This window comes from Staurois parvus, unplaced genomic scaffold (genome assembly GCF_062004578.1).
Source record: "Staurois parvus isolate SC_StPar_1 unplaced genomic scaffold, SC_StPar_1.0 ptg000354l, whole genome shotgun sequence".
In the NCBI taxonomy this organism is placed as follows: domain Eukaryota; kingdom Metazoa; phylum Chordata; class Amphibia; order Anura; family Ranidae; genus Staurois; species Staurois parvus.
In genome coordinates this window covers 6,312,541-6,335,078 of record NW_028318150.1, presented here as the reverse complement: position 1 = coordinate 6,335,078, position 22,538 = coordinate 6,312,541, and the positions used below count along the sequence as shown (strand labels likewise).

Below are 22,538 nucleotides of genomic sequence, written 5' to 3'. Positions count from 1 at the left end.
ATTATTTTTATGATTATTTATTAAATTATAATTTATGATTTCGTGTTTCAAGTTTTATCATACCTGGGATGTTTACTAGACTCTTGTTCGCACAGATTTCAGTGAGTTATTCCTAAGAATTACAGGCACACAATAAAAAAAACTACATATTTCCATGCAAAAAAATGTACCGCTTTGAGCACAGAAATATGGACATAATCAGACCGCTAGGGAGGTTAATAACAAGTTTATCATTTTAGATGAATGAAATGTTCTCCTCAGCCCCACTCTAATCACCCAACTACAATGATCCAGTGTCCCAAACGTCCATCGGCTAGACCCAGGATGTAGTTCTGTATGGGTCCAATGGAAGGAAGGTTCTTGTTATGGAACATCGGGGTGTATGGACAGCTCTCTATTCTACACATTCCTTCTATTCCTCCTCTGGCACAGGGTAGTAGTAGAAGATTCCGCCTCATTCTATACACAGAAGTGTTAGGTCAGCTCCTCCTGCAGCACGTGTGTCAGCTCCCTGTCTCCCCCCAGGTTCGGGGATTGGTATTTCCTCCGTCCCCCTACAGAGAGCACAGGCACACCAACATTAGCCGACCCCAAAACTCCCAAACCTCGGAGGGGGCGTGTCCGACAAACCTAGTGACGTCAGCGCCCTAACACAGCCCGGCTGAGAAGGAATGACGCGCTCTTAGCAGGCTCCGCCCCCCTCGGTGGATACACTCAGTCGCCGAGTTGCGGAGCGCCGGCCGGGGGAGCGGGCTGTGTGGACGGGGGACTAGCTGGCTGGCAGAGGGAAGGCGGTGTGTGTTTGTGTCTTCCTCCGTCCTGGTGTACGGAAGTCTCTGCGCCGCTCCTCGGGAAGGGAGGACTGGCCGTCCGCCTGCTCTATGGAGGGGAAAGTTTGCGCTGTGGCTGTAGTGTGACCTGTGGAGCTGGAGCATGTGAGAGCGGGCTGCCCGGGGAGGAGCGTGGACTGGAGAGCCGGCTCTAGGAGAACCATGAAGCTGAGCCGGCAGATCACCGTGCTGGGCAGTGCCGTGTTCTGTGTGGTCATCTTCTCCCTCTACCTCATGCTGGACAGAGGACAGCTCGACCAGCCCAGGAACCCCCGCAGAGAGGGAGCCTTCCCCAAGGTGAGACAGCGCCCCCACCCACCGGGGACACCGGACAGCACATCACCCTCCCTCCATACCGGACATCACCCTCTCCTCTGGGTCATGTCATCGCGGCACACCTGACCGCCATCACCCACCCTGTGCCCTCCTCTCTCCCGGGACATGGCGACGATTGGGGACGAGCTGGGAACTTTTCCCGAGTTGTGCCATCCGGGGGGGACACAGCTGTGTACAGTACAGTGTGCATGACCGGCACTAGGGGGCCCTGCTGACAGGGAAGGCACACTTCCTGTCTCGTCTACACCGACAGTGTGTATTGTACTAGGTGTCATCTACACCGACTGTGCATTGTACTAGGTGTCATCTACACCGACAGTGTGTATTGTACTAGGTGTCATCTACACCGACAGTGTGCATTGTACTAGGTGTCATCTACACCGACAGTGTGCATTGTACTAGGTGTCATCTACACCGACAGTGTGCATTGTACTAGGTGTCATCTACACCGACTGTGCATTGTACTAGGTGTCATCTACACCCACAGTGTGCATTGTACTAGGTGTCATCTACACCCACAGTGTGCATTGTACTAGGTGTCATCTACACCGACAGTGTGCATTGTACTAGGTGTCATCTACACCGACAGTGTGCATTGTACTAGGTGTCATCTACACCGACAGTGTGCATTGTACTAGGTGTCACCTACACCGACAGTGTGCATGGTACTAGGTGTCACCTACACCGACAGTGTGCATTGTACTAGGTGTCACCTGCACCGACAGTGTTCGTGGTGCCAGGTGGCACCTGCACCGACAGTGTGCGTGGTGCCAGGTGGCACCTGCACCGACAGTGTGCGTGGTGCCAGGTGGCACCTGCACCGACAGTGTGCGTGGTGCCAGGTGGCACCTGCACCGACAGTGTGCGTGGTGCCAGGTGGCACCTGCACCGACAGTGTGCGTGGTGCCAGGTGGCACCTGCACCGACAGTGTGCGTGGTGCCAGGTGGCACCTGCACCGACAGTGTGCGTGGTGCCAGGTGGCACCTGCACCGACAGTGTGCGTGGTGCCAGGTGGCACCTGCACCGACAGTGTGCGTGGTGCCAGGTGGCACCTGCACCGACAGTGTGCGTGGTGCCAGGTGGCACCTGCACCGACAGTGTGCGTGGTGCCAGGTGGCACCTGCACCGACAGTGTGCGTGGTGCCAGGTGGCACCTGCACCGACAGTGTGCGTGGTGCCAGGTGGCACCTGCACCGACAGTGTGCGTGGTGCCAGGTGGCACCTGCACCGACAGTGTGCGTGGTGCCAGGTGGCACCTGCACCGACAGTGTGCGTGGTGCCAGGTGGCACCTGCACCGACAGTGTGCGTGGTGCCAGGTGGCACCTGCACCGACAGTGTGCGTGGTGCCAGGTGGCACCTGCACCGACAGTGTGCGTGGTGCCAGGTGGCACCTGCACCGACAGTGTACATAGACTGTATACTCAGTGTGAGCTACTATAATATAATAGGCAGTGTGCTGACTGTCATCTGCATAGTACTAAGTCTAATCTACACTGACAATATACATAGACATTGTATTCAGTGTCCTCTACACTGACGGGGTACATTGTGCTAGGTGTCTTCTACACTGACAGGGTACATTGTGCTAGGTGTCTTCTACACTGACAGGGTACATTGTGCTAGGTGTCTTCTACACTGACAGGGTACATTGTGCTAGGTGTCTTCTACACTGACAGGGTACATTGTGCTAGGTGTCTTCTACACTGACAGGGTACATTGTGCTAGGTGTCTTCTACACTGACAGGGTACATTGTGCTAGGTGTCTTCTACACTGACAGGGTACATTGTGCTAGGTGTCTTCTACACTGACAGGGTACATTGTGCTAGGTGTCTTCTACACTGACAGGGTACATTGTGCTAGGTGTCTTCTACACTGACAGGGTACATTGTGCTAGGTGTCTTCTACACTGACAGGGTACATTGTGCTAGGTGTCTTCTACACTGACAGGGTACATTGTGCTAGGTGCCTTCTACACTGACAGGGTACATTGTGCTAGGTGTCTTCTACACTAACAGGGTACATTGTGCTAGGTGTCATCTACACTGACAGAGTACATTGTGCTAGGTGTCATCTACACTGACAGGGTACATTGTGCTAGGTGTCATCTACACTGACAGGGTACATAGACAGTACAGTGACTGTCATCTACAATGTACTAAGTCTAATCTACACTGACAGTATAGATAGACATTGTACTTAAAGTGATCTACACTGATGTGATACATTGCATTAAGTGTGATCTACATGACAGTATGCAGAGACAGTGTACTTGTCATCTAAATTGTACTAGGTGTAATCTATACTGCCAGGATGCATATACATTGTGTTTAGTGTGAGCTATCCTGATAGGATACATTGTACATGGTGTGAGCTACACTGACAGTATACATAAACCGTGTACTCCACGTTCTCTACAATGTACAAAGTCTGATATACACGGACAGGATACATATCAGGGATGTTGAATTTATATCACCCGGGACATGTTGGGGTTTATTTACTAAAGCTGGAGAGTCCAAAATCAGACTCCCTTCTGCATAGAAACCAATCAGCTTCCAGGTTTCATTGCCAAAGCTTCATTGAACAAGCTGAGGTTAGAAGCTGATTGGTTTCTATTCAGAAGGGAGTCTGATTTTGGACTCTCCAGCTTTAGTAAATAAACTCTGTTGTGTCTGGCAGGTAGTTTTTTTTTTTTTTTTTTTTTCTACTTTTAGCCCTGCTGTGGGCAAGCAGCAGGGCTCACCTGTCAGGTGGAAACATTCGGGTGGCAGGGGAGGGGAGACATCCAGGCTCTTTTAGACCTTGGATGTCTCAATTAAGAGAACCTGCCACCAAAAAAAAAAAATTGAGCCCCCCCCCCCCACATATATACGCACGTACAAACGTAAAAGAACACACTAGGACACCTACACATGAAACCGTTGATTGCGATACACGTTTTACATATTGCCACACACACCAGAATGAGAGAAATAATTCCAGCACCAGACCACCTCTGTAACATTATACTGATGACCTAGATGGGGCTTTAAAAGCATCACCTATAGAAAATATAGGGTATTGAAATTTGTCGCCATTTCATAAGTGCACGCAAATATAAGGTTTGACATGTTGGATATCTACTTACTCGATGCAACCTCATCTTTTATATTTTACAAAAAATAGGGTAATTTATTGCTTTTTTTGTTCCCTAAAATTAACTAACTTGTATATTTTACTGAAATTTTGTGGTGGTAATATGCAACATAAAAAATTGGAACTACCACGATTTTATTCTCTTGCGTCTCTGATTTCAGAAAATATATAATGTTTGGGGTTTTGTTTAATATTCAGCCCTAAAATTATTTTTTTTAATGTGCAAAAAGCACAAAACTGGCTCTGGCAGCGAAAGGGATAAAGGATAAACCCGACACGCCCCTTTCCTGAGGAGCAGCCAATCTGTGCTAATTACACTGCAAGGTCTCTCTGCTCCCTGCTAGTCCCTAAGTCCGGTGTTGGAGACAGGCAGGGAGGGGAGGAGGAGATAAACATAGTACACGTTTAAGTCGCCATAAAGCCCCTTTTGTTTTTAAAACATTCTTAATATCACCTCAGATTTAAATACAGTTCTGGTTAAAAAAAAGAAAAAAAAAATGTTATCTGGACAAGTAGATTGTCATGAGGGACAAGTAGATTGGGGCACTGATTTAGTCTCTTGGACAAGTAGTTTTTTGAAAAATTTCCACACCTCTGCATATACATTGAACTGAGTGTGATCTACAGTGTACCAAGTAAGTCTGATCTACACTGACAGGATACATATACATTTTACTGGCTGCTGTCTATTCTGAAAGGATACATATGCCTTGTATTTAGTGTGAGCTATCCTGATAGGATACATTGTACTAGGTGTGATCTACACTGACAGTATACATAGACAGTGTACTCAGTGTCATCTACAATGTACTATGTCTGAGCTACACGTGCATGATACGTTGTATTAAGTCTGATCTACACTGACAGGATACATATACATTGAACGGAGTGTGATCTACAGTGTACCAAGTAAGTCTGATCTATACTGACAGGATACATAGACAGTGTACTCCGTGTCATCTACAATGTACTATGTCTGAGCTACACGTGCATGATACATTGTATTAAGTCTGATCTACACTGACAGGATACATATACATTTTACTGGCTGCTGTCTATTCTGACAGGATACATATGCCTTGTATTTAGTGTGAGCTATCCTGATAGGATACATTGTACTAGGTGTGATCTACACTGACAGTATACATAGACAGTGTACTCAGTGTCATCTACAATGTACTGTGTCTGAGCTACACGTGCATGATACATTGTATTAAGTCTGATCTACACTGACAGGATACATATACATTGTGTTCAGTTTGATCTACACTGACATGATATGTGTAAATTGTACTGAGCGTGATCTACATTGTACCAAGGTTGGCCATATATTATACAATTTTCTTGTACAGTTTTTTCCTTTAGATTTAACAAAACCATATAATATGAGGTCAAACCTAAACACCACTTTTAATTTGTATACAATTAGGCAGGCCCCTGGATTACATAGTCAAAGGTAAATTTAAAGGAAATTGAATAAGAAAACTATAATGTAAATGTATGATAGTGTGATCTACACTGATAGGGAACATTGTACTAACTGTGATCTATTTAAATACAGTTTTGGTTACAAATTACATAATATACGTTGTATATTACATGTATACAATGTATAAGATATAATACATTGTAGTAGGTGTCATCTACATTATCTTAAGGCTGGGTACACATGGGCCAAAAAACAGTTTGGCAGGAATCGGCTGGCTTTCAGCCCATGTGTGTACAGCTCCCTGTCCGGCAGAAGCCAGTCTCATAACTGGCTTCTGTCGAATAAGCATGCTGGAAAAGCAGCATCAGATCAGCACAGGCAGCCAATAGTGAGTGCTGATCAGTGTGTTCTGGCAGGGCGGGCAGTCCCTTCCCTTGCCGTCCCATCCCGTCCCCATGTCAGAACACCGCTCAGTAGGGGAGATCATCACACTAACATCAGTTAGTACGGCAGCCTCTGTCTTTTTTTTTTTTTTTTTTTTGTTCGCGGCCCACTGGGTTGAATGGAAAAAAAACGTAATGTGTTCCCAGCTTAAGCCTGATCTACAATGACATGATGCATTGTACTCCGTGTAATCTACATTGTATTAAGTGTGATCTACACTGACATGATACATTGTACGAAGTGTGAACTGTAATGATCTGATATAGTATACCGAGTGTGATCTACACTGACATGATACATTGTACGAAGTGTGAACTGTAATGATCTGATATAGTATACCGAGTGTGATCTACACTGACATGATACATTGTACGAAGTGTGAACTGTAATGATCTGATATAGTATACTGAGTGTGATCTACACTGACATGATACATTGTACGAAGTGTGAACTGTAATGATCTGATATAGTATACCGAGTGTGATCTACACTGACATGATACATTGTACGAAGTGCGAACTGTAATGATCTGATACATATACATTATACCGAGTGTGATCTACACTGACATGATACATTGTATGAAGAGTGAACTGCAATGATCTGATACATATACATTATACCGAGTGCGATCTACAATGACATGATACATTGTATAAAGTGTGAACTGTAATGATCTGATACATATACATTATACCGAGTGTGATCTACACTGACCTGACACATAGTATAATGTATATGTATCAGATCATTACAGTTCACACTTCGTACAATGTATCATGTCAGTGTAGATCACACTCAGTATACTATATCAGATCATTACAGTTTACACTTCGTACAATGTATCATGTCAGTGTAGATCACACTCAGTATACTATATCAGATCATTACAGTTTACACTTCGTACAATGTATCATGTCAGTGTAGATCACACTCAGTATAATGTATATGTATCAGATCATTGCAGTTCACACTTCATACATGATACATTGCATTATACACCCTACTCCCTAAACCATAACCCCAGTCCCTGCTGTACTTGCTTCCATGGGTGATGAGCTGTCAGTGCCCACACAGCTGGATCAGAGCAATTTTGATTGGTAAATGCCAGTACAGAGAAACCCTCTGATACGTTCTGGAAGCTCTGCAGAAAGAAGAGTGGGGATTTCAGTTCCCTGGACCATTATAGCACTGACAACTCATCACCCATTGAGGTAAGTACAGCAGAGACCAGGAGGCGGTCAGGGTTGGAATTGGAGGGTGTGGAGTAGGATGTGCATCACCTTTTTCATTATTTCTGAAAAGGTGAACTAACCCTTTAAAGCAGAACCCAACCCATTGGAGGGAATTTATTAAAACTTGAGCTTATTCATTTAAGCTAGCCATAAACTTAATTTTTATTATTCAGCCAGAGGGTTGAATGAAAACAAAAGCTAACAAATTCTTCCATCCACATAAATGAGGTGGATGGAGGGGTTCCCCCCCTCCCCAACAGGGCATTGTATTCTGACAGCGTTTCTGGATTTTATCAGAATACAGTGATCAGCAGCTGCAGTCGTCAAGAAAAATGTTCCAATGTATTGGTTGGACAGAAGTTGGTGAAAGTATCGACTCCTGTCGACGGGGCTACCACACACATTGATAGTTGGCTGCTCCCTGCTGAACTGACTGGATTTCGATAAGTGTATGGCCAGCTTTAAGCTTTTAAAATGAAAGCTAAAGCTGATTGGTTGACATGCACAGCTGCTGCAGCTTTGATAAATTCTTATCATTCAATCAAGGCAGGACAAAACCCATTGATTTAACAGTTTTCCAAAACTGTTATATTGAAGGTGTGCCATAAATAACTGTCACAGTTGCTTGTACTCTCAACTGAACTGTCAAGTCAACGGGCTAGTGCCAAAGCTGATCACATGCACTCCACCATGTCAACCGCAGACCAAATAGGTTCTAAGATAGCATCTTCCTTGGCTGTAAAGGATAGAAGGGTTTTAATTCCGCTTTAACCTAACAAGCTGAAGCTGATTGGTCACCGTGCGCAGCTGCTCCAGTTTTAGGGGATTCCCCCAATGTAAACATTGTTCTCTTCAGACTCCATTTTAGGGATCAATGGTGGCTCAATGTAAGGGCTAATATGTGCCTCGTTCATACCATACATGTGCGGAGGTGGGCCCATTCACAACACATGCGTTTGGCTGTGCGGGGTAGTCTTCCTCAATGTATAGACAAAGTAAAAAGCCTGGTTCCTTTTCATATCATCAGGCTGTGGTGGTGTGTGCTGAAAAACAAGAGCATCAAAATCCACCACATGGCAGCAGCTGATAGAACTTAGGGAAATATTACTCTGTGACTGTTCTACACATTTCACCCGAAAAATAAGTAATCTGTTTTTCAGCACATCAACACTGCTGCTGGTGTGCGTTGGAAGGCAGCGGCACCAATGCATTCTTCTGTTGTGAACGGGCTTTAAAAATACAGGAGGCATGCATTTCTAAGCAGCACAACATGTTGTTCCCCATGCCATCATAGTATGTCGCAATGCACTACAGTGTGTAGAGCTAAGTGAACTGTCGTTTTGATAGAGAAGAAAAGTAGAGTGTGATGAGTTGTAAGTGGGCATTGCATGGCCTAACACTAGGGATACCAGCGCAGATGTGTACTAATGTGCAGGCTGGTGTGACTGAGCCCTTAGGGGGGAATTGAGGGATTTCTGAAGACTTGTCATGTTGTGTTCAGCACTCATTACATGTGTAATGTTACTTTCACAGAATGGATAGAGGATGTCAGGTTTTTAGTAATTGGATTTTTATTATAATAACAGTAAATATCACACCTGTATTATTTATTACCAGCACAATACTGATCATTTAATTCGAGTCAGGCTTCTGTAACAAAGCAGAACATGCTGTGCTGTATCTGGCAGCATCCTGTCAGTATTCTTTTTCTGGTAAATTCAGTTGAGATGTTTTCTGTTTGTTTCCTACAGAACTGCACATTGTATATCATCCTGATCCTTTGCACCGTCTTATTTAATACTCCTAGACACAATAGAGCTTCCCAATTGACAGGTATTATGCTTCTGAAATGGAAAGTTTGGCATCTGTTTGTACTTGTTGTAGGTGAAGCAAGCCTATAAATGGTAGTTTTATGATTTTATTGTTAGCGTGCTTTTTTCCTATACATTTAGTTCCGGAATGTTTTACTTGTTGGCACGTAATCATTTTATTGCAGTGTTACTTGTTGCTTTAATGACATACACTGACAACATAGTCTGTTTAGAAAGAGATTAATGTACTTCCAGTATAATGTCTTTGGAGATGATAGTGGACACTGAACATCTGAATGTAAGCTGAACTGTTACGCAATCCTCGGATACCCCCATTATTTTATAGTTTTGTTGTATTATAGTTCTTATTTTTTAAAGTGATACTAAAGCCAAAAAATGTTTTTTTTTTTTTGTTTTTTTTTAACGTGAATGCATTCTTTGCATTAAGGTGAAAAACATTTTCTATATCTCTTCCCCCTTCCCTGTGTGAAAGGGAAGAGAGAGGAACTGCGATTCAGTGCTGTGCACAGGCACATCACTCCTTCCCTCTTTTCCTCTTCACACAGGGACTTGAACTGTCAATCAAATGCAGTGAGGAGGAAGTGGGGGGTGGGGCTAAGTCCCACTTTGTAAGTCTGTGGAGCACAGCTCGGGAGCGTGCAGACACTGTGTGTCCCCATAGCAAACTGTTTGCTATGGGGACACACAGTGAGGAGGAGGAGCCAAGATAGTCAGCGGGGGACCCGAGAAGAGGAGGCACAGGGCCGCTCTATGCATTACCACTGCACAAAGCAGGTGAGTATAACATATTTATTTTAATAAATGTTTTTTTGACTTTAGTAACACTTTAAGTGCAACTTCGTTTACCTCCTCCCCCCCAGCATTGCAATGGTTAAATGCTAGTGTAGGGTGTAATCTCCCGAAGCATCTTCTTTCAGATGGCAATTGCACTCTGATGTGGTCAAATACAATGCAGGGCTAATGGCTCTGTTCTGTACATGAGGATGGTAAGTGCCCACCTATAACTTGCAGCATTTGAGTGCTCAAAGCATGCTAAAGTGAAGAATGAGTTATGTATTACACGTTCTTCATCTACCCATATCATTTAATCCTTGCGGTATGGAGGGTCGGGGGGCACTGAAAGGGTACTTTGTGCATTTCCCTGATATCTGCTTTAGTCCTCATGCACACTGGACATTTTTACAGCTGCTGTTTTTGGCTTTCGATGTTTTTTTTCTACAGCCAGTAAACTCCGCAGCATGTTATCCTATGTGTCTATGCACACATAGACTGTAATAGTTTTTGGCAGGGGAAAAACCCAGAACTAACGGGTTTCTAGAGGAGTTTCTTTAGCTGTAAAAATGCTCTAATGCTGAAAAACGCAGTAAATTGTGGCAAAGCACCATTTTTGGACTTTTTGTGACCAAATATTTTTTTTTTTTTTTATAAACTCAAAAAAAGCAAACAAGAAAAACCCTGCTAAACGCTAATACAAAACTCTAAAAACCGCTGAAAAACTCACGTTTTTAATGTGATTTACATAGCTAACGTTACCAGCGTTATTGAAATGCCCAGTGTGCGTGGAGCCTTAAAATCCAACTGATATTTGCATGTTGGGCAATACAGTGTATTATAAGATCATATTTTTCTTCTCTGTTGCCTGTGAAAAAATCTGCACTTTGAGGGAGTCTTGTGATGTGCTTTTAGCATGTTCAGGACAAACTAAATTTTTGCAAGTGTGGAATGATTTTGCTGTTAAAAGCAGCTATATTACTGCTTTCAGATTGTTAGAATATATTTTACAGCATGCACGTGACATCCATGTATTACCAGACTTTTGCAGTCAGCAATTAAGAAATGACCTAGCACAGTTCAGCAGGAACAGCATAGTAACACAGAAAAGTTAATATTAACAGACGAGCTAAGTTTGTTTTGTAGATAGTAGATAGGGATTGATTAGCAGTCATGGCATTTCTTGCATGGGACAAAAACATGTACTCTTATGTTAAAGTAGTTAGTTTTTTTTTTTTTTTTTCACCCTAATGCAAGGAATGCATTGATTAGAAAAATGTTTTACGTTTACAAGTCCGCTTCCCCTGGTCCACCCTTAAATACTTACCTGTTTCTGGTCTCGATCCAGTGCTGTGCCCGATTGCAGCAGCACTGCTCTTCTCTCCCCTCTTCTCACAGGAGCCTTAGCAGCAGAAGGAGCCATTGGGTCCTCCATCCGTCAATCAAATTCTATAAGCAGAAAAGGGGGGTGGGCCACGCTGTGTGTGTCAATAGATGCACACATCCCAGGTTGGGATCAAGGCTGCACGAGAGCCCCCATTGCAAGCAGCTTTCTATGGGAGAACTAGGAGAAGAGGAGTTGCAAAGACTGCTGGCGGAGGATCCCAGAAGTGGAGGATCAGAGCATCTCTGTGCAAAACCATTGCACAGAGCAGTATGACGCATTTTGTTATTTTAGAAAAAAAGTCACTTTTAAAGTATAACTAAAATCAAAACTTTTTTTATAGTTTTGGGTAGAGTGCAGAGGGATTAGAACGCTTGTCAGTTTCTATTGCTGTCTGTGCCTCCATTAAGGAGATTCTCTATTTGTCCTGTTTATTATCATTGAAAGTAAAAGAAAATCCAACATTTTGGGTTGTTAGCAGAAATGTGATAGAGGGGAATTCTTCCAGTGGTGACACTAGTTCTGGTAACTTGGTGGGGCCCTAAGGAATTCTCTTAATTTACAGGAATTCCCCTCACTTCCTGTTTGGCTGTGGTATAGGAAGTGAATGGACACAGATGGCAAAAAAAAAAAAAAATCTAACAGGGGTTATAACCCTCCCTTATTCTATCCAATATGAAAAACAAAGTTTTGTACTTAGTTCTACTTTTAAGTTTACTGACTGCTATGATGAAAAGGTTATTGTCTCTGCCTCTGAAAACAACTCAGGAGTGCATGTCTCTGCTTTCTTCAGATTCCTTGAACTCAGCACATTCTTCACGCTGACGCCTATTAGACAGCCCTGTCTGTACAGGTCAACCTTTGCTTACATATAGACCAGGCATACGCTGTTCAGTATGACGGATGGTAGTAAAGCTAACAATCATATACAGAGACAAACACTCTGGCATTGACACATGCTGAAATAGTCAGATGTAGTAATGGTCAGCAGTAAAATTGCCTGAATTTATGACCTTGATGATCTTGGCAAGAACAAACTGTTTATTACATCTGAAGAAAGATTTGCTTGTGTAGAACTGGCCTTAGAGCCGGGTCACACCTGAATTGCACAGAAACGTGGTCCATGTTCCTGTACATTCCCACGTGGTGCAATTTTGCAGCCCCTTCATTTGAATGCGCTGCAAATTGCAGCGGAACACAGTAAAAATAGTTATATTTTGTTTTCCTTCTGCGTAGGCATTGCAAACATAATCTAAACACTATATTGCCAAAAGTATTGGGACACCCCTCCAAATCACCTCCATTACCACAGGTGTATAAAATCAAGCACCTAGGCATGCAGACTGCTTCTACCAAATTTGTGAAAGAATGGGTCGCTCTCAGGAGATCCGTAAATTCAAGCACGGCACCGTGATAGGTTGCCACCTGTTCAAGACGTCCATCCTTGAACTTCTCTTGCTACTAAATATTCCACGGTTAACTGTAAATGAGGTTATAAGAAAGTGGAAGCAACTGGGAACAACAGCAACTCGGCCACAAAGTAGTAGGCCACTTAAAATGACAGCGCGTGGTCAGCGCATGCTGTCGCCAATGGTCTGTAGATTCAATATCTAAAGACCTCCAAACTTTGTGTTGCCATCGGATTAGCACAACAACAGTGCATAGAGACTAGGGATGTGCCGAAAATAGCCCTATCGGCATTTAGCCAATACAGGTGCCGATAGGGGGCTCTGTGTACTGCGGGGGGGCGGAGGTGTAGAAAGGCAGGAGAGGAGCAGTGTATACAGTGAGCTACCGCTAAATGTCACTGCCGTTTTTTTTTTTTTTTTTTTTTCCCCCCTTTCACTATAGTTCCAAGAAGAAACTGTCATTCTCCTCGCTGCTAAAGGAACTAAGGGGCATTGTCACCTCATAATGTCACTGATGACCTCGCCCCTTTCCTTTAGCGGTGGGGAGAATGACAGGTCCTTGGATGAGCGAGTTTGGGGTGGAGGAACGTGACTGGTCTGCACAGAGTCCTGACCTCCACCCAAAGGAACACCTTTGGGATGAATTAAAGCGGAGACTGTGAGCCAGGCCTTCTTGTCCAACATCAGTGCTTGACCTCACAAATGCGCTTCTGGAAGAATGGTCAAACATTCCCATAGACACACTCATACCCTAAAGCTGTTATAGCTACAAAGGGTGGGCTAACTCACTATTGAATAGAGAGAAAACAGGTGGCGCACACACCTAGTGCATTATCCAAGGTTTATTGTAGGAATGAAATAATAAAAACATACTCACAGATGAAGCATGTATCTAAAAAGCATAGAAAAATGACAATGGCCACAACGGCGAGCAAGGTGTTCTCAATGTCAGTGTGGTCAAATGGCTGACGCGTTTCAGGGATGAATCCCTTTCCTCAGAGCCGATGACCAACCTCTGATGCGGATGTATGGTGTATGGACAGAAAGAGCCTCGCTGTTTATTATTTAATTCCTACAATAAACATTGGATAATGCACTAGGTGTGCGCGCCACCTGTTTTCTCTCTATCCAGTGGCTGATTTCCCCGTCTGAGGAGGGCTGCACCCCTGGAACATTTCCTTTAGTTGTCGCTGTCCTGGTACCCTTGGCTTCCCTTTTGGCTGTGCATATCCTGAGGCTCTGGAGAGTACATACGATAACTCACTATTGAACCCTATGGACTAAGACTGGGATGTGTGTGGAAAGGCAGGCGTCCCAATACTTTTGGCAATATAGTGTGTGTATGTATATATAAATGTAAGATATCACATAATATCCAAAACTAGCTAAAATGAAACTAGTACTCCAAAATAAATACAATACCTTCACAGTGATAAAGTGACATCCACCACCTTCTGAAATCGAGAACTGATCTTCCAATGTATAGCCACAACACCATTAAGTGAATTGCACACCAGAACCAAAGGCTGCAAAGTGTGCAGTAAAAACAGCCTGACTCAATGCAACAGCACAGCATCAGTGCATTGTGTGTACAGCAGGGGCGGACTGACAACTCATGGGGCCCCCGGGCAATAGGGGATCATGGGGCCCCTGTGTCCTTGCCCAAACTCAAAAAAGCCTATGCAAAAGGTACCAGGGGCATCTCATGGGGCCCCCTACTGACCCGGGCCCTCGGGCAATGCCCGAGTTTCCAAATGGTCAGTCTGCCCCTGGTGTGGCGAGTCTATACACTGATGTCACACGGTTGCGTTGTATCTCGTGCAGCTGCTCCAATTTCACCCCAGGCTGCTGTCATTGAGAGTGGAGAGATGGTTCTTCCTGTTAGTAGCGGGGACTTTGGATGGCAAAGTGGAAATGAGCTGCTCTGAGCAATCAGGCTGCTTTTAGTGTGCACTTTGCAACATTTGGTCCTGATGTACAGTTCACTTGATGGTGTTGTGTGGCCATACATTGGAAGATTGATTCTCCATTGCAGAAGGTGGTGGATGTCACAGCACATTTTGATGTTTTAACACCTGGATGAATTACACTTTTTAGAGAATTTTTTTGTATCCCTTTTATTATTGTGAAGATATTGTATTTTTTTTTTTTAGCACTATTTGCACTAAATCTAGTTTTGGATGTTATGATACTAAATCTTTTATTGTATATATTTCCAGTCTGCACTGGGGATTTGTACTGACTGATAATAGTATGCTGTAAGAACTGCAAACATATAATCCAGCTGTTTTCTCAGGGTGTGTACAGTATATCAATCCTTTTTCTTTTATGCTGGCTGCTTTTTAAGCCATACTGCTGACCTTTAACTTGCAGTAAAGGAAAGCATGCACCTCTTTTCTAAATGCACTGCATCAAAACACATGGTACTGTGCTAACATGCGATTTGGTGGCCACATATGCACTGTTTACATCTGTGTTTGGGGTGCTGGTTACATGTATTGACACTGGCAGCAGATCACAGTCAAGGCAGCATGCTTTGAGTGTGATACGGGAAGACTGCACAGAATGCACCTTTCCTGTTCTGCATTCTGGTGTGAACTGACCTTAAGGGAACTCTGTACTGTGCAATATTTGCTGACTTCCATTGTTGGACTCTTCTTCTAAAACTGCTGGTTGCCTGACTGTTGTTTTCTGAGTTATTGACCTGGAAGTATGCAGATCAGATGTTCTGACATCACTCTTATTTCACTTGCTGCATATGTATTCCTGGTCATTTTCTTGTAAAAGTTTTGGCCAAAGATAGCCATGCAACTAGCATTTTCAGCAATAAATCAATAATGGCAGCCTCCATATTTTTCCTGCTTTTATTTATGGAAACCTTTGCCTTCATAGAGATAGGGAGACTTCTCATTCTGAAAATGCTAGCTGCCTGGCTGGCAGTGACCACATTTACAAATCTAAACAAACAACCTGTTTGCCTTTAATAAATCAACCTCTTCAGTTCCGGATGGTTTTACTCCCTTCATGACCAGGACATTTGTTTGCTAATCGGCTACTTTAATTGGCAATTGTGCAGCCATGCAACACTGTATTCAAAATAAATTTATATAATTTTTTTTCACACAAATAGAACTTTCTTTTTGTGGTATTTGATTACCATTGGGTTTTTTATTGTATAACTGAATAAAGACCAATTTGTTGGGAAACCCCCCCTTAATATTTTTTACTTTATCCTTTAAAACAGGGGTGGGCAACTGTGGCCCTCCAGCTGTTGTAAAACTACAAGTCCCATGAGGCATTGCAAGACTGACAGTTACAAGCATGACTCCCAAAGGCAGAGGCATGATGGGACTTGTAGTTCACCAACAGCTGGAGGGCCACAATTACCAACCCCTGCTTTAAAACATATCCAATAAAAAAAAATTCTAAAAATCATGTCTCTTCATGAATTTAGGTCAAAATGTATTCTGCTACGTCTTTGATAAAAAAAAAAAAAAATCCCAATAAGTGTATATTAATTGGTTTGTGTGAAAGTTATAGCGTCTACAAACTATGATATATACTGGAAGTTTAATGTAATTATTTATTTATTGTATACTAGTTATGGCAGTGATCAGTGACTTATAGTGGGACTGTGATAGTGTAGCGGAACATTTGACACTAACTGACGCTGGGTAGGAACTGACACTGACATCCCCAATGACTAATACGGTGATAAGTTTTAATACTATATACTGACACTAGCTGGGAAGGGGTTAACATCTAGGGGCAACCAAAGGGTTAACTTCCTAACAACAATGTGTAATGTGTGCTGTTTTTACTATTAGATTTGTATATTTTTTCTCCTTGCTTTGCAGGGGGGAAAAAAGCACAATGCTGTCCATTCAGAGCTCTGTGCTCTTAGTAAACACAGGGCTCTGAACTGTCATTCACTAAGCCAACCAGCAGGTCCCAGCCATAAACCACTGGCTGGGACCTGCTGAGCGGCTTCTGTTGTAGCGAATGAAAGCACAGAAGGGGCGGAAAATGCCGGATCACATACATGTATCTGGCGCGGGGGGAGCGCTCTGCCACAGTAAATTTTCGGTAGGTGGTCCTAAAGTGGTTGTCACTAACATAAAAATTTTGCAGACAGGGACCTCTGAGGTTTTGGGTCAGTGACTGTGATAATATTGAAGCCAGAGTTAGCATAACAGCCAGGCAGTAAGCAGTTTCAGGGATGTTAACAATGGCAGTCTTCATGTTTTGCCTAAAAAGTTTACTTTTAGCTGTCCATACATGATATGCGCAGACTGCCAACCCACTCTGTTTGACCTAATGCTTATTAAAAAGTCAAACCGCAAAGGTTCCACCCCAGGTAATTTTTGCAAACCCCCCCCCCACCCCCAAATCTTTCAGTCAGTAGGCTTTTTTTTTTCTTTCTTTCTTGTTCTTTACATAGATCTAGGCTGCTCTTCTCATATCACTGCTTGCTGTACTGTGTCCTTCTTGAGTTTGCATTGACTGTAGCTGAATCTCCATCCTGTTGAGTATCCATTCTTTCAATAGTGTCTTGTTTGTCTTGACTCTGCACATTTGTGCTTTATGAGCTTTTTCCTGTGTATTTTATCTCCCTTTGCTACTTTAACCTTTGCTACTTGTTGTTTTCTGTCCAGCATGTCATTGTTGCTACTCTTGTATTTCCTAACTGTGGCTGGGACATATTAAAACTGCAGAGTGAAAAATCTGGTGCAGCTGTACATGGTAGCCAGTCAGCTTACTGGTTTGATTAACCCTGCTATATGTGATATTTGTTCTTTTGTGCACTACTAGTCCACCAGGGCATGCTTTTAGGGAATAGTTTTTTTTCTATAGGACAGAGCACTATGCCTTGTTGCATTTCAGTTGTTAGGACTTGGCTCTACTGGTGGCACATATGAAACTGGAAAATGCACTCTGTGTTTTTTAAAGGGTTTGCGTTAATTTTTTAACATGTGGGACCACTCTTGGGTTGGGAAATGTGTGAGCCCAGTGTTGCCGCTCTTGATTGCCAGACCTTGCACTTTTTTGATTAAGCGTCACTAAACCTCTGCTTCTTTTTGCACTGTGCTATTTAACCACTTCAAGTCCGGTCACTTTTACCCCCTTCCAGTCCAGGCCAATTTTCAGCTTTCAGCGCTGTCACACTGACAATTGTGCGGTCATGCAACACTGTACCCATATGAATTTTTTAGCATTTTTTTGAGACAGATAAAACTTTATTTTGGTGGTATTTATTCACCATTGGGATTTTTATATTTGCTATATAAATGAAAAAGTCCAAAAATGTTGAAAAATTGTTTTTCTTATAACATTTTGCAAATAAATCTTTGTTCATAAATCTTGGCAAAAATGTATTCAGTTATCTTTTTAGTAAAAAAAAAATAACCCAAATTAATTTATAACCAAAAATTATAATTTTTCAAAAACATTTTTTCATTTTTTTTAACATACTGTCATCCTAGCAGTACAGTGTCACCATATTGACACTGTACTACTTGTGGGGGGTGATGAAGAATTTTTTTTTTTTTTTCATGGATTGCTTTTACACCTATAAAGGCTGAAAAAGCAATAATTTCTCTTTCTGGCTGGCTGCATTCTTGCAGTCATTGAGAAATACTGTGTGAGCTGTGATTGATTACAGCTTGTCACATGGTACAAGGCTGTTGTGAATAGCCTTGTACCATGTGACCTCTAATCGTTCGCAGATTTCACACGTAAGCAATGATGCTAGAAGTGACATCTTGCCTGCTACTATTCTTGTGATCACTGATTGGCCAATAAAGTGATCACATGATCGGGACCTCACACAGAAGTCCCGTATAGCGATCCCAGGCAGCATGCACAGGCTAAAATGGCAGGCGCTGTTTATGAACGGCAACCCGCTCCTGCACTGCTCCTGTCCGGCCATTTATACACATGGGCCAGACGAGAAAGTGGTTAATGGCATCTGGATTCTGTGGGATGGTTTTTGGGCAGTTCTGGGGCTGAAAAATTCCCCCAAACTGCCATGCTTGCTACCAGTGGAGACGGGCCCCTTACTGTATATAACGTCTTTTTTTCCCCCCTGTAAAATAAAAGAGGAGAGCAGAGTGCGCGGACATAGTAAAGCCTGCCTTCTTTAATCCAGATAAAAACTTTATATATTGTACTTGCATATGTAAATCCTAAAGGATTTATCTGGATCAGGGGTGTCAAATGGCAGCCCTCCACATCATGCCTCTGCATTTGGGAGTCATACTTGTACCTGTCAATCTTGCAATGCCTCATGGGACTTGTAGTTTAGCAACAGCTGGAGGGCTGCCAGTTTAACACGCATGATCTGGATTAAAGGATACGTTCACCTTTGGGAACATGTTACATGTTCCACTTGTTTTTAGGGTGGAACATGTAACACCGCTGACCGATTTTCCCCCCTCCCTGTGACAACAGTACGGGAAAAAGGTCCCTGTACTAGGTGTCATTTTTCTAAAACAGCATGGCCATGCAATGCTCTGCCCACACGGCTGTTTCATTCATTCACTGAGTTCTATGAAAGAATGAGCTATAAGTCTTGACAGCCTTTGCGGCTGTTGGCTTGTAGTCCTTAATGAACTACTATGGTGCTTTTCCTGTGCGACTGTATCTGCTTGCTTGTACAGGATGTACGGGTACACAGTTACACTGACAGTTTGCTGGAGTCCTGCATGGCACCAGCGATCTGCTGATTGCTGGTGCAATGCTTTCCAGGCCTGCAAAAAAAATTGACATTTTTTTATTATAATATTTAAGTATACTTATATACTTTTAAGAACTTTTCTACACTGTATGGCCAGTTTAGGTGGAAGGTCAATTTTCTATTGCTTACTGGGAATCCTTGTTGAGAAAGGCAGACTTACTCTGTTGTATACATTGCTATAGTTTTTTTGTGGTGTGCACAGTTCAGATGCGGGTGTTTTCTTCATTTTGTTATTATGTGTCATTTTTAATTCTAAAGTCTGTCTGTGCTGAGTTTATTTTGACTTATGATGACCATGTAGATGGTTAGGCAGTTGTCATAGTTGATCCTATTACAGCTTGCATTTTATTAATACAAATTGTACATATGGCAATTGCACTTGCCTTTTTTTTTAACCGGATACCAGGTAACCTATAGCTGTGTTTTTGGGTGGTGGGTGGCACCTATATATCCTAGGAACAATGTACACAGATATGGATCAAATATTCAAACTCTATGCAGACAGATGTTCCTTGTGGTAATTTAAACTGGCTAGCCCTCCTGTTCCTTACATCTTTGCCTTACCACTTTGCTCTTAGTTATGTAACTACCCCAGTCCATTTTGTCTCTGTGTTGATATCATCCGTTTGATATGGTTTCCTGTTTCCCATTGTGCCTTTGCCTCCTTGCTTAGCTTCATTAGTCTTGTGTTCTAGCCCCCAGTGCTCAGGACTTCCAGTCTTGCTGGCAATTTGTGCTTAGTCTGTGTTCATTGTATCTGTCATTTTTGTTGCTTTCTGGTTGTATTTGTTTAGGTTTGTTTTTCCTGTATATTTTTCATCAATCTTTCTGTCAGTGTTTGCTTGTTTTTAGATTTGTGTGATGATTTGTTGTGCAGTAAAGGTAAGCATGGTTAGACATATCTAGTCTTTAGATAAAAAGTGGCTTCTTACACAGTACACAGACTGCAGACACCTTGTTGTACCTGTGCCTGAGTGCCAAGTGTTAAGCCTGGAACACACGATGAAACTACCGGACAAATGATCATTCATTTTATCTTTGTTTTTTTGCATGCTAGTTTCCTGTACAAAAAAAAAAAAAAGTTACTAGAGTTATGGAAATTCTCGTAAGACAAAATACAACTTGGGTAGTGATGTAATGAATTATTGTAATGTATTCTCGTTTCCAAGCAAGCGCGGTCTTGGTCACTGGACTTTTTTTTTTTTTTTTTTGTACAAATACTATACTAATTACACGAAAATTGTTCTGTTATTTTACAACAAAAATTTTTGTGCTTTTCCCTTGGGATATTTTCTCATTAACTGTCCTCATTGGCTCTCGAAAGCTGGGTACTAACGAACAGATTATCGGACGATTGGTCCGAATGCATTTTTGTTCATCTGATATTCTCATATGTACTAGGCATTACTTTTAAAGTGGTGTGCTTCTGTGTTTTATGTGTTTTTGTTCATGAGTTTGCATAGCTTGTTGATATCTTGCGGTTTCATAGGCTTGTAAATATGCTCCATCTTTCACTCCTGCAATATTGCTTCAGTAAATATTCCACTTGTGTGTTTACTGAGTGTAAAGGGAACAGTCAAAAAAACTTTTACCAATTCCTTAATCGTATTCAGTGTACATCTATTAGTCTCCATTCAGGCCTATTCTGATGCAGTAGTGTGCTTCACTTCAGTGGACTACCCTATGCATGAAAATTGCACACAAGACGTGCATGATCCCTTTAAATTGAGTGTTCGCAAGATGTATTGTGGCATCATTAAGTACCAATGGCACCACCACACTCGTGCAAAAAGAATGCACTTTTTTTTGTGCGATGTGGGAATGTGCTCAATTTTTGTGCATGTTCCTTCAACGCACAAACATGAGCCTAGCTTTAAAGTGTTAATCTTCTAGTTTCCTACTGCTATGTGAGCAGTGGCTTGCCAGAATAATTTTGCTTGGATACATTCAGTAATCTCCTGTGTGCCAGGAATCCACTATGACTGCATATAAATGCACACACAACATATCTGCAGATGTTTTCTATCTAGCTTCCTTTATCATTGAGGCTTTACGTCTTGATCTACTGCTTCCTGCATAGATCAGTTTCACAAACATGCATTTAAATTAAGGCAATAGATTTAGTGGGTTTCTGTACCTTCCTGGAGAATTTGCAGTTAAGGCAGGACAGTAATAAAATCAGTGTGTAGTAGTACTATCAAAGTAGTATTTTATGTAATAATTTGTGTAGGACTGCAGCAATGCAGTGTTAATTTAATCCACAAAAATATTTTCATAGTTTGTCAGCTGCATTTTTTTCAGTGATGAAAACTAAATAAAAATACAATTAGAATTAAGTCCATTGACAAAAATTATGACGAAAATCAATTCCAATTTTCTGTTAGTCGACTAAAAATCTCCAGTACGTTTTTGTTGACGAAAATCGAATGAGTTTTAGTTAAATTGTAATGCTTTTAATCATTTTTCTTGACCTTTCTTAACCTCATTATATACTCCTGGATTATGTGTAGTGCATGTTTGAACATGCACTACAGACAGATTTAACCATCATATTTAGTTTCAAGTTTCATAAACAAAAATATTTGTTTTGGAAAAACAGAAGTGCAACTTAAAAATAAAATAAAACAAAAAACTGTAAACTCTAATGGCTGTAATGCCAGGTTGCAAGTAGGGATGGGGAAGTAAATGGGAGTGAGGGAGTGCACAGGGCAGAGAACTTGTTGCTAGGCAGAATTTGGGAAGATGGTATTTTACCTGGGGAGGATGGTATTTTACACAGTTCTAAGCACTGCTACTATTCTGCTAAAGGAAACACCACGTTATCCAGACAAACATGAATCCGACGGAGGAGTTCCTCTTCTGTGGATTGCAGGGCATTGTTCCAGAAATCCCAGGCAGCAGGCAGACAGTGGAAGCCTGTGTCTTTCAGCCAATATAGCTTGCCAATAGAGTCAGGGGGCTGGTGCTTTAACAGACAGGCGGAGAGCTCAAAGG

At 42.3% G+C, this 22,538-nt stretch overlaps 1 protein-coding gene across 1 annotated transcript in view; it reads left to right on the top strand.

Moving 5' to 3' along the window:
- Positions 1-629: 629 nt before the first annotated feature.
- The window catches only part of MAN2A1 (mannosidase alpha class 2A member 1), a 167,673-nt gene continuing 145,764 nt past the window's right edge, over positions 630-22,538 (top strand). The window contains exon 1 of the mRNA XM_089684746.1: positions 630-1,127. Within this exon, the coding sequence (XP_089540872.1) occupies positions 993-1,127 (135 nt within the window). The 5' untranslated portion in view covers positions 630-992. The remainder of the gene's footprint in view (positions 1,128-22,538) is intronic.